The sequence below is a fragment of the Formica exsecta genome, unplaced genomic scaffold (assembly GCF_003651465.1).
Source record: "Formica exsecta isolate Colony F162 unplaced genomic scaffold, ASM365146v1 scaffold72, whole genome shotgun sequence".
Classification (NCBI taxonomy): Eukaryota; Metazoa; Arthropoda; class Insecta; order Hymenoptera; family Formicidae; genus Formica; species Formica exsecta.
The window spans coordinates 4,813,488-4,831,510 of record NW_021853485.1 but is presented as its reverse complement, the minus strand read 5'-3'; the positions used below and the strand labels follow the sequence as shown (position 1 = coordinate 4,831,510).

Genomic DNA, 18,023 nt, shown 5'->3' with positions numbered 1-18,023 from the left:
TATATATATATATTAGATATGTACATATATAAAAAGTTAAAGAAAAGTCCGACTTACCGCTTTTACAAGGTCTATGACAGGTGCTTTGCCCTCAACGTCTTTATATTTCAGTCTCGTCTGTTCAGAGACGAGAGTCCATAATTTGTCTAAATTCATAGTAGGGCACCATTTAGTATTACGTCGCAGATGGTAGTTTCTCATACCAAGCTGTCGAAAGAACAAAAATCAATTAGAGATGCGACACAAAGTCCTGATAACAGATTTTGCATGCAAAAAATAATTCAGACAATAGTAGAATCTAATCATTGTTATTCATTTCGCCGGTGAAAATTAAACTCTCATCATTCGGTATACACATAGCAACACTTCTGTTACAAATATATAACATACTGGAGAAACATTCTCACCTTTCCAAAGTATCCAGGATGGTATTTGTCGAAATTGATTCGATGGTGATGCATACCACCAGCATTACCACGACCACCAGGATGCTTCCTGTGCTTGCCTGAAAAATACAAACAATATTATAAAATAATAAATTTTAAATTTAATTATGCAGTATTGAAAAACAGTTTGTATATGGTACTTTTATCAGAAATTGAATCCAAATACAGAAATTGACTCATGCGATAAGAAGATGAAAGATTACATGCGAAAAGTCAGCGATTTTCATTTCAGGAGTATTCAGTCACAATTCAATATTGCATACTTCTAACAATAAGAGACATTTTACATTATTAAAAATATAAACATTCTCTTTCATATTTAAAATAAGTATGAAATGCATTTTTATCACAACTTTTATTATATATTTTAATTAACTTTACGCATTTACGATACACATGAATGCTTACAACAAATTGTATGGGGGTGAACTCACCAATGCGGCCGTGACCATGGCTCACGTGTCCACGTAGTTTCCTGGTCTTCTTCTTGTGTGTTGACTAGGAAAATATAATGAAAGCGTAATATAAATGGTGAGACACGTGCTATGAGCCATTAGAATTATAGCTTATATCGAGAATAGCGTTAACGCGATTATCCCTCTCCAACACGATAAATGAATTATGATATTGTGGCATTTTTTTCGAAAGCGTAATAATTAAAGAAAATTATTTCCGGTATTGTCGATTGTCCGTTTATTATAAATAAACCGCGAATGTAACAATGATGTCGTCAATATCGTTGGATTATTAGAGACGTAACACAACGCGAAGACACTCACCATCTTGACGAAGTGAAGGAAAAGGTAGAAGCGTACAATACACGCTCTATGGTATACTGCCCTCTTTCCCCTCTCTGAGTTGCGTTCGAAAACGCCACCTGTGTGCACACGAACGTCGTTCTATCTTTGTTATTTACTGAAAGTTAAACAAAGATAGAACAACGCTTGTATGCATCGGGTGGTGTTTTCGAACGCGGCCCTTTAGCGGGATTCAGTATCATGCTATCGACAGTTTTCGGTATCGTTAACTAGCGACAGCCAATGGCAAGGACAATCCTGGTGAAAAGCGCAACTCTCATAAAGCCCGTATCAGACTACGCATTGAAAATTGAAGATTGAAGATTAAAGATTGGCATTTGACTAATCAGAACAAAAGGGACGAAAATTTCTTTATCTTGATTGGTCAAATTTCAATCTTGAATCTTGAATCTCAATTTTCAATGCGTAGTCTGATACGGGCTTAAAAGAAGGTTAAGTTATTATAAGTTTGTTCGCGTTGCTTGAAATTCCCAAAAATTTTTGCACTGAAAACGAGATAAATATAAGGTTTGTCCGCGTTGCTTGAAATTTCCAAAAAGTTCTGCACTGAAAACGAGATAAATATATATTCGGATGTTGAAGAAAGTGAAAGCGAAGATACTGAGTGTAAAAAGTTCAAGCAACGCGAACAAATCTATATATTCGGATGTTGAAGAGAGTGAAAGCGAAGATGCTGAGTGCAAAAAGTTCAAAACGCGAACAAACCTCGTATTTAATGTATGCATTTACTTGCGTAACTCATGATGCATTGTGAAAGGCCGCGAGAGCCAATAATATAGTTTACCTTATTTAGCATCTCTTTTCAATAGCGACTGCGCACAATCGATTCTTTGCATTGCATTATGGGTTACGAAAGGCTCGTGACTTAATCTTCTTTTACATAATTTTAATTTTTCAATAATTTTCTATTTCTATTTCCCAGAGGATCAAAATTAAGGAGATTCTCTATTGTAATTGTTATAAAATAATTATGAAAAATATGGAAAAGTGTTTGCAATACAGTAAAAAAGCATTTTTATTTTAAAAATAATTCTAGAGAAACACGATTGAGATAATATAATTACTGCATTGTCGTATTCTATATACTATTAAAAGTGTTAAGAGTGAGTAGAAACAGATATGGAAAATAAATACAAATTCAGCATTTTTTATTTCCAATTTGCGTTATATCTATAATTTAATGATCGGTAATAAAAATACTTATTCTCTAAAATGCGCAGTTAATTATCATTGAATCTATTAATTTATCGTGTTAATGAGATTGGCGGTGTTGGAGTTAGCTTTCATTTATGTAACTTTTTATCAAAGTATGTTTAAATAGGTAATTTATGCTACGGATAACTGGTCCCGGGTGATTCCGGCGTTTTTCATATTTTATCAATCGTCTAAATATATAAATATCCCTTTATTTTTGCACGCCGAAATGTGTACGTATAATTCGCTGTACAATTTCATCCACCACTCATATGCAACCTATAATTTTCCTTTGCCCAGTATCCTCCAGATCTGAAACACAATTTCTTTTAGCCGAATAAAACACAATTGTAGATATATGAAATAAATAATATATGCAAAACAATTAATAATAGCGTCCTATATACGATTCAATGCTTCCGTGATTTAGAAAAGGAAATATTGTCCATAATGAAAAGATGAATGAAAATTGATAATAAATAAGCGATCGCTATAATACACCGCTGCAAAAGTGATATAAGCCAATAAAATTTTAGAGCCAAATAAAGATACACTTGTTATTTTCTTTATATTCTCACTTATTCAAAGCGAGTATATTACAAAGAAATATAGATTTTTGCAAAGAAGAATAAGAGTATAATTGTTGTAATTTATAATAGTATAGCCTTATGCTTCAGTAACTCGATTTTTAATATCATTAGTCGAGTTAGACTTACAAGTTAGTTTAGATGATTACTCGAATGAAGTTTTAATTGTGGTTAGAATGTGGGTGAGTTCAAGTTAGGGCTGCCCGGTGTTGACGAGGGCGTTGATGGGGTACCTGGTGGCGATGCTTCCAATGGGCAAACCAAATTGCCGAAATCCATTTCGTTTTTACTCTTTTTACGCTTCAGCGTGAACTGAGATTTCTTTGGTACCTGATTAAAATTTAATTATACATTATCTAATATTTTTAAAAAGCGACATTTATGTTATTATGATAAAAAATTGTAAAATCATAAAAAATTTCATAAGATTATTCTTTCTAACATAACGAGTATAACGTAATTAAGTAAAATTCTGAAACACATACCTTTAATCTGGCGGTAAGCGTCAGCGGAACGAATCCGAGTGTGCTTTCTATCTCTCTCTTATGCTGGACCACTTCTCTGCCAAGGATCTGATTGAAGTGCGTCGTCAAGTGCCTACGAAGTAGGGTCTTCGACGGCGGAATGCTGAGCAATGTCGCGAGCAATTCGGAGGTGAATCGACCTTCGTGGATTATCAGACCGCCGTGTACGCCAGAGCCGCGCATGTTTGGTGCATATTCTGCAAGATCCACGACCCGCAGCCATTCCATCACACGATGATTTGTCCAGAGAGTCACGTTGCTACCGTCGGCGCCGTTCCCATTCGCGGATCTTCTTTCCAAATTGTCAAACTCAAAATTCAAATCTCGCAAAACCTGCAATTAACAAATCTCGTTTCGCATACTGATATTTCAAATATATAGATTATATCGAAGCTTCTGAATAATTAAAGTATGATATAACACACGCGCGCGCAGAGTACCTGAATTCCGCGTCTTAAACTGGCGGCATGCAATTGCGCAGTCACTCCGAGATTCAGTAGGTCCTCCGTGGTCAATCTGTGCAGAACTCTACCGTCAATTTTTGCTTGGTGGAAGGCTTCCTTGTGTTGCGGCAGACCAATGTCATCCAGCCACCGTAGCACGGCCCCGTTATCCATCTGCGAGTTACCAGAGAGGATCGTTTCAGTCGGGGATATTTTTCCAATGAAACACGTCGAATCTAAGTAAAGCACTTTAAGATGTAACCTTTTGAGAACCGAGAAATCCAGCGCCGTTGCTTCGCTCCGATTCGATGGCGTAAAGGAGCTTTTTCCTGTGCAGGATATTCTTCACGTCCAACTCCTTCTCCAGTTGAACCTGCGTGGAATCGAGCAACTTTAGTCCAGTAGCACCCCATCGTCTCAGTTCGGCGGCGTAGCACTCCAAACCGAGACGAGCCAACCAATCGCCGATTTCCTCCATAGTAAGTTCCGCGAGCGGTTTCGGTGGCAGCGGTTCCGCGCTTGCCTCGCAGATCACGATTTTCGCTTCCTCCGCTAATGGTAATATCCGTTTGTAAATGTTGATTCTCCGACATTACTTACATATGTATATCTCATGTAATGATATTTATATTAATCTTTCGCGATCCCCTGTGTGGCTCAACTGCACATATGTAACTCTCTAAATAGGTAATATATGATTATAATTAAGCAAACTGCATGTTTGCATCATCAAATTTTCCAAATAGTACAAAAATGAATCAGATAACAATGATAAAATTAAAATGAGGAAATAGCACACGCTTTTGCATACATTTATGAAAATTGATTCGGACCGCAAAGAAATTTAAATGATATATGCATTAAATAATGATAACGAAGTCGAATGCATGCGCGCGTTATTAGCTGCGTGAATGCCTTGCAAGTGGGTTACTTCTCAATGACATGCTGTTACTATCGATTAATATTGCACGATTATGGATTCGTCGTTCGAAAAAAAAAAGAAAACATCTAAACATGACACCACATGCTTAAATAAAGATCGATCGGAACCTAGAATAGGAGCGGACAGGCATCTCGCGGCGATTCCCCTAACAGCCAAGGGTACCGTCGTATGCGCTCCCGAGACTAAATTTGGAACCTTACCAAATGCAACACCTTTCTTGGACGTCGGTGGCCTAGGAAGACTACTATATTGACCCGTATGTCTGCTAAATCTTTCGCCCTGTAAATGTCAAATTGTTTACTCGATGATACATTTTGATTATTTATCGTAACATTATAAATATAAATGTCTTCCTGTTTGATCTCTCTCTCTCTCTCTCTCTCTCTCTCTCTCTGTTGAGTCTACCTGACATAAGCACTCTTGCGATCGGTAGGCCGTCTGACACGCTATTGTCGATCTCGCGATGCCCGGTGGATAGTCCTCGACGTACTCGTCACCCACGTCGGAATCGGACGACGTGCCCGACGAATCGTAACCCTCTGAGGGCGTCCATCGGCTGTTCCAGAGCTTTATAGTCGACGCCGCGTCCGACGAATCCGATTGCGAACCTGAATATAGATATTACGGATTAAATCTTTCTTTTTAATCCGCGCGAAGCGTGCGTAGAGGCTTCGAAAGATTCCTCTCTTCCAATATCGTCCGCGCCGATGGAGAATCTATTTTTTGCACCCGCGTAAGATAGTCGTGGCCCCGCGTGTTTAGCCAAACGAAAATTGAAGCGACATAATCGATCCCGCGTACTGTTATATACTCGTATGTACCGAGTCAATGAACGTTATGAGCCTTCGACGGTCAACAGTGCGCGCGGTCCGCGGTTAAGGCAATCTATTTCGAGCATACTCCATCAAAAGCGTGACTTCGGTGCCAACCAGTCAGCCAGCCAGCCAGCCAGCCAGCCAGCCGATTTTAGTGTCTGAATGCGAGTCTCGAGATTGCCTCGACCGTCAGACGTCTGCCAAGAGTTTTATCGTATTTTTTAACCGAAATACACATCGAAAAGTCGTAGTCTCACTCTCATGAAAATCGTACGAGAATCTACTTTTCAATTGCATTTATAAATTCGATTGAAAAATACGGAAGATGAATCTCTGTCTTAATCTCGTCGCAATAATTTTGCATTTTCATATATATTAGCGCCAATATAGAAACGAGAGAGATAAGAAAAGAGATTGAAGAGAGACCTTTTGCTTGTCCCTTATCTTCTTCTTCCATTATCGGGGCGAGATTTTTTCGTTCTGCAGCGATAATGTCGTTCCATGATGCATTCTCCATGATGAATTTGTTTGCGTTTTATTCTTCGAAATCACCGCGTTTCTGCCTTCTAATTAAGCTCAGTATGATGCACATTACAATCTGCTCCAGATTTATTAATAAGCCACGCGTAGAAATGTCATCAGGATACTTTTCTCAACAAAAAAAGAGATACGTTTCTACCGCTTACTTTTTAATAAACTTGGTATAATGTCAACGGATAAACGTAACTGCAGAGTGTATTGAACTCCAATAACGACACATTTGTATACAATAAAACATTATCTCGATGAGATGCACTTTCGCATTACCAACCGCGGCATCGTCTCAACCGAAACTAAAATTAACGCCATGAAATCCTTCGAGAGAAGCGGGAACGAGTACGAAAACGGGAAAGAGAGAGAGAGAGACGCGACAACAATTTATAAATAGATTAGTGTCCTCTCTCTTGTTGTTACCTACGAAGATCGCAGCCATTAGACGGCTCTTCGCAGTCCTTGGTCCAGCTACTTAAACTCGATAAAAAGAATAAAAATGATAAGCTTTAAACAATCCAAGTTACACAGTCAGTTAGTATAATAATGTAACAAGTAATATGTTATCCATTATATAATCTTTACAATTATTTTACTGATATAAAAGTAATAAATTATGCATAATAATGCACGTGTCGTGATTATTATAAATTTTATATCATACTTACCTCTCTCTCTATTACGAAGGATTCCGTAGCTTTTCATCACATATCACATACATTGCTCGAAAGGCAAATATCACCCGACAAAAATTGACGGCGATTAATCGAAATCAAATCGTGGACTTCCAGCGGTCGATTTTATCCGCTGGAGCGTTCTGTAATTAGAATCTAACAAAGTCAAACGCGTCCGGATGTGGACGTACGTGACACGTGCGTATTGACATGTAAGTCCGGATGTGAAGTCGCAGTGCCGGATGCACGCGACGAGCACTCGTCACACGTGTCCCACGTGTCCCCATCGAGACGCACGTCCAAAATCGAAACGTCGTTTACGACATCGCGTTTGAAGCGGCCGAGGAAACGTTCGAGTTGTCTTTTACCGGCTTACGGAACAAAATCGACGCGGGAACAGAGCGTAGTATTATCTTTGTCTGTCTGCTTACCGGTTGCATCCATTGCAACAGGATATCCTCGGTAACGGCGTCGGGCGGCGGGGGCGGTGACGGCGCGCTCTTTATCGCGGTTACGAGATTCCTCGCCGCCTCCTTCACCGAGTTCTTCCACTCCGAGCTTCCGCTTTCGGTTGAGCTTTCCGCGCAAGCACCTGTAAATATATTTGATATAGGTATGTATTTGGTATAGAAAGCTAACGTAATGAATGTTGATTGAAGTTTAAAGTACAAGAATAATGAAATAAATCTGTGATATTCAATTTATAATTTGCTCTATTTTAGATATAATATAACCATATCTGTGAAATAAACTAAAATTAACTCTTATCTAAATTAATTTATTTATTAATTTATCTTATCCTCTCTCTCTCTCTCTCTTGAAGGAACCGATTTTATCGATTTTTTAACGGCAGAATATAAAACGAAATTGCCGATATCTAGAGATGTAAATAGAAAAAGACTAAATGTTCTTTTTTTTAAATACGGTTTTTTGTGAAAAAAAACAAGCCTCGTTTTTTTCATATATGTATTTTTAACTTTAACTATCAATTTTACTATCATTAGAGTACCGAAATCTCTTAAAATCAGCTTCCTTCATCTATTCGTAATTCATAATTGTAAACATTTTATAAACTAAAAACTAATTCTTTTATGTTTTATTTTACCTTTTTAAAAATAATTTTAATGAATTAATGAGATTTTTGTGATTAAAATAATACCAAACAATAAAAAATTCGGATAACTTTCAATTAGATATATAATAAAAATTTTTGTTATGCATCTAATTGATAATTATTTGAATCATGTCGTATTTTTTAATGTAATTTGTCGCACAAGTCTCATTAATCTATTAAAATTACTTTTGGAAAAAAATAAATTAAAAACATAAGAACTTTAGTTCTTTTTTTATTACATTAAGAAAAAAAAAAAAAAAAATATTATATCTTAAAAATAATGCTTAAAATCGTGTCAATATCTACAAATAATATATTCACAAATCTCGATCGTACCGGAAATAATGTCGTCCATCTGAAGCAGCGCGGCCTCCAGCATCTTGCTCGCCTCGCTCGAACTCTTCGCCAAGAAGGTTGACTCTCCCGCCTGCGCTGTCGTGCCGTTCCTCTCCTCACCTTTGCCCATCACCATTTAACGCTGCAAAAGGAAGATATCCTTTTTACGTGTTCCTCGAACATTCTTCCAACACGCATACTCCGTGTATAAATAATTTTCGCAGGACTCGAAAATCCAGAAGAGCGATACTAATTGCAACGAGACGAAGCCTCGGCCGCGCTGATTCATACGATTTTCCAAACGACGTAGCTGCACCGTCGTGGGGCAGAACGCACTCGCTAGGACGATAATTGCGCCGATGAGTTTAGGAGCATGCCGTTAAACAGACACGGAAATATGCGGAGATGAGAGAGATATTAAGTTACGAGCAGCTCTTAATTTTATTCCAGATTTAACGACAATCTTATACATATATCTAAAGATATATATATATATATATTCAATTATATTTCATCGAAATATAAAAACAAATAGGTATTTACTTTTGACAAAAAAGATCAACGCTTTAAGATTTTTTTTTTTATTATTGTAAAATTTCTAGATTATAAAAGTTTACGACGAAAAAAACATATTATGTAACAAAAAATTATAAGAGATACGGTATAACTGATTATATAATGTTCGCTGAGAGAGAGAAAGAGTGCTCTCTATTTGTGTATGAAATCTAATAACTAATTATAATTAAACAGGTAAAAAAAGAGAAGTAAGCTTTTTAATCAATCATAAACTTCTCATAAATTCTGAAACTATAATTTTTAAATGCGAAATCAATTTTAAACTCATACTTCTGTCGCTTGTAAATACCAATACTAACAGGAAAATCTTGATCTCTTTTCAAATTAGATTCGATTGCCTTTGAAACTAGATTTTAGAATATCGATTTTTTTTTTTTTTTGAATAAGAAACTGCACAGTTGCAGGGAACCGAGAATAGAAATAAATAGCGCTTACATTGTGACGAGTTTACAAGATTGATCCCAGAAACACTTTACATATGCAGAGCGACATTCTTATCAGCGATAAGAGGCACATGATGAATTTGCGTTGCGACGATCGATCGCGGAAAAAAACATTAGCAAAAGAGAGAGAGAAAAAAAAAAAAAAAAAAATATTATATCTTAAAAATAATGCTTAAAATCGTGTCAATATCTACAAATAATATATTCACAAATCTCGATCGTACCGGAAATAATGTCGTCCATCTGAAGCAGCGCGGCCTCCAGCATCTTGCTCGCCTCGCTCGAACTCTTCGCCAAGAAGGTTGACTCTCCCGCCTGCGCTGTCGTGCCGTTCCTCTCCTCACCTTTGCCCATCACCATTTAACGCTGCAAAAGGAAGATATCCTTTTTACGTGTTCCTCGAACATTCTTCCAACACGCATACTCCGTGTATAAATAATTTTCGCAGGACTCGAAAATCCAGAAGAGCGATACTAATTGCAACGAGACGAAGCCTCGGCCGCGCTGATTCATACGATTTTCCAAACGACGTAGCTGCACCGTCGTGGGGCAGAACGCACTCGCTAGGACGATAATTGCGCCGATGAGTTTAGGAGCATGCCGTTAAACAGACACGGAAATATGCGGAGATGAGAGAGATATTAAGTTACGAGCAGCTCTTAATTTTATTCCAGATTTAACGACAATCTTATACATATATCTAAAGATATATATATATATATATTCAATTATATTTCATCGAAATATAAAAACAAATAGGTATTTACTTTTGACAAAAAAGATCAACGCTTTAAGATTTTTTTTTTTATTATTGTAAAATTTCTAGATTATAAAAGTTTACGACGAAAAAAACATATTATGTAACAAAAAATTATAAGAGATACGGTATAACTGATTATATAATGTTCGCTGAGAGAGAGAAAGAGTGCTCTCTATTTGTGTATGAAATCTAATAACTAATTATAATTAAACAGGTAAAAAAAGAGAAGTAAGCTTTTTAATCAATCATAAACTTCTCATAAATTCTGAAACTATAATTTTTAAATGCGAAATCAATTTTAAACTCATACTTCTGTCGCTTGTAAATACCAATACTAACAGGAAAATCTTGATCTCTTTTCAAATTAGATTCGATTGCCTTTGAAACTAGATTTTAGAATATCGATTTTTTTTTTTTTTGAATAAGAAACTGCACAGTTGCAGGGAACCGAGAATAGAAATAAATAGCGCTTACATTGTGACGAGTTTACAAGATTGATCCCAGAAACACTTTACATATGCAGAGCGACATTCTTATCAGCGATAAGAGGCACATGATGAATTTGCGTTGCGACGATCGATCGCGGAAAAAAACATTAGCAAAAGAGAGAGAGAAAGAGAGAAAAAGAGAGAAAACGAGACGCGAGGAGAGAGATCGAAACGTCACGTCGAGATGAACGTTTATCCCCGATCTTACCGTGTCGTTTCATGATAACGACGATAAGAACACCGAAGAACCGGATTACTGTTAATAAAACAACGAACGATTGCGCGCGAAAGTAACGTGCGAGCGACGATCAACAGGTATCGAAGAGCAACGCCCAAACACTTTGCCACCATAACGTGTACTCCATCTCTCTGTCCCTTCCTCACCGTCTCCTCCCTCTCTCTTTCTCCTTCTATCATTCTTTCTTTCTCTTCATCTCCGCTTCGTTAGCCTTTCCTCGCGGACGAAACTGCATCAAATGTATAAATTTATATATTATTTTTTATATATAATATTTTTAATTTTTATATAGAGCATAATCTTTGTCTCAAATTTTATTCATCTTAAATCCATTTATTTATTTTGCTTATAGTAATACCTTTATTATAGTATATTTTTCTAAAACTAAAAAAACAGCGAAAGAAAGAATGGAAGCCTCTATAAATTAGAATTTATTTGGCAAATATTGCGTGTGTGTGTGTGAGTGAGAGAGAGAGAGAGAGAGAGAGAGAGAGAGTGCAGTAATTTTTATTAATGTTGGACCATATACGCAATATTTCCAATTTGCAAATTACTTCTACAAAGACTGTCACTTTCTCATCGAAATTAGTGCTAAATAGCAAAAATATGCGATTATAAAATGGTAGATACCTGTTTACGCTTATCAGGAACTGTCAACTTGCGAATGCTGGTCGTATAGACATCGATAAACGCACTAAAATCCGACGAAAGAGAATATCAATTTGTTGTCAGTTATTTCGCATCTCGCGCGCAACACAACAATGCAAAAGAGTCAACAAACAACACGATGACGCGCACTGCAAAAGGAAATCGAAATGAGGTTAGTTTCGCGAAATCGACGCATCGACATGAAACTAGCGCATTATCGTAATTCGAGAATAGGTTGAACTACTTTACTGATAATCGGCCACACATTTTTAAAATTAAGATTCACGCGAGTCGAGATGAGGATAAAGATTACTGCAAATCGAGGACCATTACCGTCGCGGCGACGGGATTGGCGATCCTCCGCGTAAACACGCCATAACGAGATGACGTTTGACAAGTCGCGTTTGACAGTCGCGCGCTACCAACCACGAACCACGAGTCGCGAGGTTATGTTCAGGCACGTGCGCGCGCGCAGTTTCGACCCGAACAAAGTTGCATCCGGCGCAAACTTTGCCCGCTACCCGCGTACCCGGTGCGCGTCGACGGCGTCGGCGCAAACCGTCCGCGGCGCCGCGTCATATGTCGTATCTCGTTTCTCGTATCGTCGTCGTAGCGGTAGCGACGCACCGTTGGCAGCAGTGCCGATCACGAGCGGCGACGAGAATATCGTACTGCATGTAAACGGATACCGGTCTCGCGCTTCCGTTACACTTTATACTCGTGTGCCGTCGCGCGAGTGTCGTTGGTTGCGGCGATCGTGAGTGTCGGCGGGCGGGTGGCGGGTGTGCGCGCGCGCGCGCGCGAGAGAGAGAGAGAGAGAGAGAGGGCGAACGAAATTCCGTCGTGGCGCCCGGACAAGGTGCTCCCGTGGGCCTCTCCGTGGAATGTGAGTAAGTGGTCCACGCGAGACGCGAGAGAGGTGTTCCGTTGACCCGCCCTTCCTTCCTCTCTATCTCCATCCTATCTCTTTCTTTCCCCTTTTTTCCGTTTCTCCCGTCGCAAGTTTCCCCTCCCCCCTCCCCCTCCTTATCTCCGGCGCCGTCGCGTGCGCGACCGCCAGAGACTTTCCGCGGAAAAGCCGCGAAAACTACGTCACGAGTGACGGATTCGGTCGAAACTGGGACAAAGTGCAGTGCACTCTGGCATTGCGCTTTACCACCAGGTGTTTCTATGCCGTAATCTTCCCAGGATTGGGTAATACTCGTATCGTTGCACCTCGCTCTCTCGAATAACCCGGAGTTACATTCTCTCCGTCTCTCTCTCCGTCTGTCGCGCGCGTATCGCGAATTGCTCCAACTGACAGCGCACCTGACAGAGAGACACGAGTATCGACGACGGAGAGAGAGCTGACGGGTAAAAGGAGGCATCGAACGCGCAAAAGACTCCCGTACGTGATAAATACGCGATACGAAAAATCTCGTGGCACGGGACGAAAACAATCTTGTTTTTCTTTCTTTTTTTTTTTCTTGTTTTCTTTACACACAACACGACGTGCGAAAAATCGCGCGCTCTAAGAGAAATCGCGAGCGAACGCCTTTTCGCGAACTCGCTACGGGATTATACGACGACGACAACGACGTCCACGATGACGATGACGACGACGACGACGACGTGTCCACGAGTATGGTGATGACGATAAACGAGATGACGTTATGTAGGACACGACGATATCGGGTGCGCTCGAGCGATGTTCGCTTCCTCGACGAGTCTCCTCCCGTTCGCTCGATTTCGTGAAATATGGAACGCGACCAACGATCGATCCTTACGTGCAGTTCTTTTCATATATAAATCTGTCGAACGAGATAGCGGGCGATGTTTAAATAAGGCTTTGATTTTATGACAGATTCTTTAAATAGGCCATGGTTGTTTGAACGGGATAACAGTGTGTGTGTGTGTGTGTGTGTGTGTGTGTATGTGTGCGTGTCTTTGAATAAATTCTTTGACATTTAGAAGCGTTTAGAAATGCGACGTGAATTTCGTGCCAAGTAGACGCGCGCGTATGCTATCTGTGAGTAAATAATAATGAGTGACTAATCTGTGCTTGTCGTCCTAGGTTAGATGACGGATTCAGTATAGTCCTTCCGCTTGATAACATGTCAGATGGGGTTGATGGTGGTGGTGGGGAAAACGAGGTAGACTCTCATTCCTCTTCGCACGCTGAGGCTGGAGACTCTTCCAATCATAGAGAGGAAGAGGCGTTAGATCCTGATAACGAGGCAGCACTCAATACCAATTATGATAGTAGCGACGGAGCTGTCCCTGCATTTAGGTGAGATTCAAATTGTAATTTCGCATCCAGATACAATGTTGATAGCAACAGTTACGATAGAATACCTAAAATATAAATTTTCATCGGTGAAAGTATTCTAATCTTAGGAAATGTATATTAATTTCACAGATGCGATAGGTGTGATAATTATGAAACTATAAACAAGACAGCTTTCTCCGCTCATCAAGATCAATGTCTGGCAAGCGGCGAGGCCGGAGAGAGCGCTGAGGGTATAGAAGGCGCAGAGAATGAAGGAGATGGGGAAGAGGGCCATTCAGGGATGAGGTCTCACAGAAAGATGTTTGAATGCGATGTCTGTAATATGAAATTTTCAAATGGAGCTAACATGAGACGGCACAAAGTGAGTATGAGAAGATTACGCGACATAAAGATCTATTGTGTAATACACGTGTTACACGTTAAATTGATCGATATGACAAGAGAAGAATTTTGACAGGCACAAATCTGTAAGTGTAACAGCTATTTGAAATAAAAATACATATATAATTCTCTTAAATAAAATATAATCTCACTTTTTATGTAAACCATGATTTTCCGCAATCGCCATGTATTTATCAATAAACAGTTGACCTATTTTGTCATTTATCTCTTTCAGATGAGGCATACAGGCGTAAAACCGTACGAGTGTCGGGTATGTCAGAAGAGATTCTTTCGGAAAGACCATCTTGCGGAACACTTTACGACACATTCAAAGACTTTGCCATACCATTGCCCGATATGTAACCGTGGTTTTCAAAGACAGATCGCGATGCGCGCTCATTTTCAGAACGAACATGTCGGTCAGCACGATATGGTCAAATCGTGTCCTCTCTGCAACTATCGGGCAGCGACTATGAAATGTCTTAGATTGCACTTCTTTAATAGGTGAGTCGTGTATGAATTTTGCGAATTATTTGAAGAAAAAAAAAACATTGTACTTTCTATCCCTTTTCTTCATTTTATGTACGTTCCTTCTTTATTCACAGACATGGAATAGATTTAGATAATCCTGGACCAAATAGCTCTACATCCTTAATGAATAGTTGCACATCCGGAGAAGCGATGCCTTCGGCACCTCTATCCGATAGCGGGGACAGCACTGGCAATCGTTCGACCGACAACGCTACGCCTCCCATGCATTTTCTCACGCCTCACGTGGAGATATCCATTCCTTACCCCGAACAGGCTGCCAATCAGCGAAATCCGAGTCCTGCTCCATTGAACGGAGACAGTCCCAATAGCCCGCAGAGCGCCGACAGCAATAGCAACGCGCCGAGCAGTAGTCATCATCAATTAGCTATCAATAGTAGCACCATTCATAGGTGAGCACTTAAAAAATAGCGAGATTTATTAATTTTTATCACAACGATCAATGTGCGTGTTAAACGTTGTTGAAAATTATATATTAGAACCTTCACATTTGCGCGTTGTGTCAGCTTTAACCTCGATCATATTTTAATCGAGAGACAATTGTGTATACTTAAAATAAAGTAGAAAACATCAACAATTAACTGTATTCTAACGCGAATTATTTGATCGCGAATTCTTGGTCTTTTTCTCAGAAACGTAGGCGGAGGCGATGAAGCGATTACACCATCAATCTCTCTGATACCCATCAAACAGGAACCGAATAGCAACGGTATGGACGATAGCGGGGCGACGTCGAGCAATCTGCCATTGCCATCGCTAATCAAAGTGTCGCCGTTGAAGTCGCTGTTGCGCGACGATCTACGCCGCAAGCTCTCCACCAGTTCTGCCAATAACAACAACAACAGCAGTAACAATAGCAGCTGCGGCAGCGCCATTCCGCATTCGAGGGGTGAACCGCCCACCTCGACCAGGCCGGATCCACGCACGAGCGGACTCCAGTGTACCCACTGTCGCATCACGTTTCCGGATCAGACATTATACTTCCTTCACAAAGGTTGTCACAGCGAGAGTAATCCATGGAAGTGCAATATTTGCGGGGAGCAGTGCTGTAATTTGTACCAATTCAACTCGCATTTACTGAGCAAGAGTCATCAGTAGCTGGGAGGAGAAGATAGAGAAAAAGAGAGGTACCTGCGGCTAAAATTCGTCTTTCCCCTTTTCGTTTCTTCTTCTTCCCTCCCACTTCTTCGTTGAACGAAAGAAAACGGCAGGAGAATCGGTACGTATCTTGTACGTATGTTCAGTGTTCATTAGTATGAAAGTGCAAGTATTTTCTGCGATATGTGTCTAGGCATACTCTTAATCATAAAATACTTTTGCAAATTGCAAGAATGCGCCCGTCCCTCCTTCCGCTAAAGCATAAAGGCCAGTCAATTGTAAATTATAAATTTAAAATTATTTTTAAAATTTGAGGAAGAGTATGTCTGCTCTCTCAGAAAATAATGTACAAAGCGCGACAAATTGTGCCTTTTCTTTAAAAGAGAAAGAAAATTTCGAGAAAGAAAAAAGAAATTGCCAACACATACTCGTCCATCATGCTGTTATATTGTACGAACTATCCGTCCATAGGGCTTTATTGAAATATTCCGAGCTCTATCATTAGTCTTAAATTAGTGAAATAAGTATAGAAACGCGCGACAAAGCTTTTCGCAGATTGCCCTGTCGATAATTGTGAGAAGTAAACAATTAAGTTTCGAGACTTTCGTATGAAAAATTTATTTTTAATCGTACAAATCTTAGATAGTTAAAAAATTTTAATGTAGTCACCACCTAACTTGATACACTTAGTTCAACATCTCCGCCATTGCTCAAAGCAGCTCTACAATCCTCTGAAGCAAGTCCTTTCAAAATTTGATTCACGTTTTTTTTATGTCATCTATATTTTTGAAACGTTACTTTTATGCATAATTGACTCTCCGTAAGCTTGTTAAATCATTTGTTTCTGTTGGCGACTTTTCTAATTTAACGCAAAACTTAATGTTGGCGCGTTGTCAAGCGTTTCTTCCATTACACCGATTTTTAAACAAAATTTTGTAACACAACTTCGCGTGACAGTATCTCATTAACTATTGAACCAAATAATTTAAAACTTGCACCACGTGTTGAGTATTGAGTTGCAAATATTAAAATGGCAGCACAAACGGATCAAACATTCGGAAATGCGAAGCGAGTCTCGAAACTTAATTGTTCGACAGTATATATATAATTATACCGTCTCAAAGAGACGAAGAGATATACACACGCATACATATACTGCGGACACACATACACACATACGTGTGTATGTACACACGTGTGTATATACACACACATATTGCTGTAAATGGTTATAGTTATTTAAAATAATTATTCTGTATATCGCGTAGTATTTAATACGATTATATAATTATTTATTAGAGTCTAATTAATTTATTATTGCTTTGCATTCCACATGAGGACCGAGACCACGGGACTATACGATTAAATAAGCAAATATTGTAATAGAGTTAACGGTGCTTTTCTAACAGAACCGATCGCGTTAATATAGTAATTTAATGGGCAAACTTTTAAGAGTTAAAAAAAAGAATGAGAGAGAAAGAGATCTATCGGATAGATCTCGCGTATAAAAGTGGGTATACGCAGAGCGAAGAAACAACAAATGTAAATTTTCAAACATTTGTAGGTTGCTCGTTTCTTTTCGCATTGTACCTTACATTCATTGTGGGCTGGTTTTTTATCCACACTGCACATAAATTCTCTTTAATGTACTGCCTCATGAGCGATAGGTACAAACGCGATTCGAATGCTGATCGAAGATTCCGTTGTAATCGTTACGGGATTCATATTTTCCGAACTGTAACAGCGGACATTCACATTTGTTATTAGTTAGCTTAGTGTATACTCAACTTAAAACGAATGCAACGTACACGAATTATCTCTTTGATCGATATACGTATTAAGAGCTGTCGCGAAACTACCACTATTTTGTATGCAAGGCACGTATATTCATTATTATTACTAGAACACGTTCGTCCTTCCACACTTTCGATCCTTATTAAAGCATCATTGACGTACAAATCTTTTTAGATACCTTTACAAAAAAAAAAAAAAAAATGCGCGCGCGCGCATTCGTCGTACTCTCGCGCGGGTCCTCGGGAGCGGAATCGTGAACAAAAAAGTGCCTGATTGGAAGTAACGTCTCATCGGGAACGAAAGAAAATTGCGTGTATTCGCGTGGGAGGAGAGAGAAGGAAAAACGATGGGATC

The 18,023-nt window shown here is 39.1% G+C and overlaps 3 protein-coding genes across 10 annotated transcripts in view; 1 reads left to right on the top strand and 2 right to left on the bottom strand.

Annotated features, from left to right (window-relative positions):
• LOC115243437 (60S ribosomal protein L27a) overlaps window positions 1–1,314 on the bottom strand; it is a 2,288-nt gene extending 974 nt beyond the window's left edge. Inside the window, exons 1-4 of the mRNA XM_029820448.1 lie at window positions 1,226–1,314; window positions 881–944; window positions 408–505; window positions 58–207 (exon numbers count right to left, since the gene is read on the bottom strand). Coding sequence (XP_029676308.1) covers window positions 58–207; window positions 408–505; window positions 881–944; window positions 1,226–1,228 — 315 coding nt within the window. The 5' untranslated portion in view covers window positions 1,229–1,314. The remainder of the gene's footprint in view (window positions 1–57; window positions 208–407; window positions 506–880; window positions 945–1,225) is intronic.
• Window positions 1,315–2,391: 1,077 nt separating this feature from the next.
• Window positions 2,392–9,564, bottom strand: LOC115243633 (liprin-beta-2-like). Its single transcript, XM_029820768.1, has 11 exons — window positions 9,437–9,564; window positions 8,426–8,567; window positions 7,297–7,567; window positions 6,729–6,781; window positions 5,361–5,563; window positions 5,063–5,234; window positions 4,275–4,564; window positions 4,010–4,186; window positions 3,531–3,902; window positions 3,175–3,375; window positions 2,392–2,770 (listed from the first exon to the last, which is right to left on the bottom strand). Exons 2-10 carry the CDS (start codon window positions 8,559–8,561, stop codon window positions 3,217–3,219), a joined length of 1,833 nt encoding a protein of 610 aa, XP_029676628.1. The 5' UTR covers window positions 8,562–8,567; window positions 9,437–9,564; the 3' UTR covers window positions 2,392–2,770; window positions 3,175–3,216.
• A 2,763-nt stretch (window positions 9,565–12,327) lies between these two features.
• Window positions 12,328–16,454, top strand: LOC115243426 (zinc finger protein 205). Of its 8 annotated transcripts, none has more exons than XM_029820428.1 (6): window positions 12,328–12,468; window positions 13,632–13,847; window positions 13,977–14,208; window positions 14,464–14,732; window positions 14,834–15,169; window positions 15,410–16,454. In XM_029820428.1, the coding sequence occupies exons 2-6, from the start codon at window positions 13,672–13,674 to the stop codon at window positions 15,873–15,875; spliced, it is 1,479 nt and encodes a 492-aa protein (XP_029676288.1). In that variant the 5' UTR covers window positions 12,328–12,468; window positions 13,632–13,671; the 3' UTR covers window positions 15,876–16,454. The 8 variants fall into 8 exon arrangements, with proteins under 8 accessions (XP_029676288.1, XP_029676281.1, XP_029676287.1 ...); XM_029820421.1 differs by having other exon boundaries at window positions 12,405–12,464; XM_029820427.1 differs by having other exon boundaries at window positions 12,442–12,464; window positions 13,637–13,847.
• The last annotated feature ends 1,569 nt before the right edge of the window (window positions 16,455–18,023 follow it).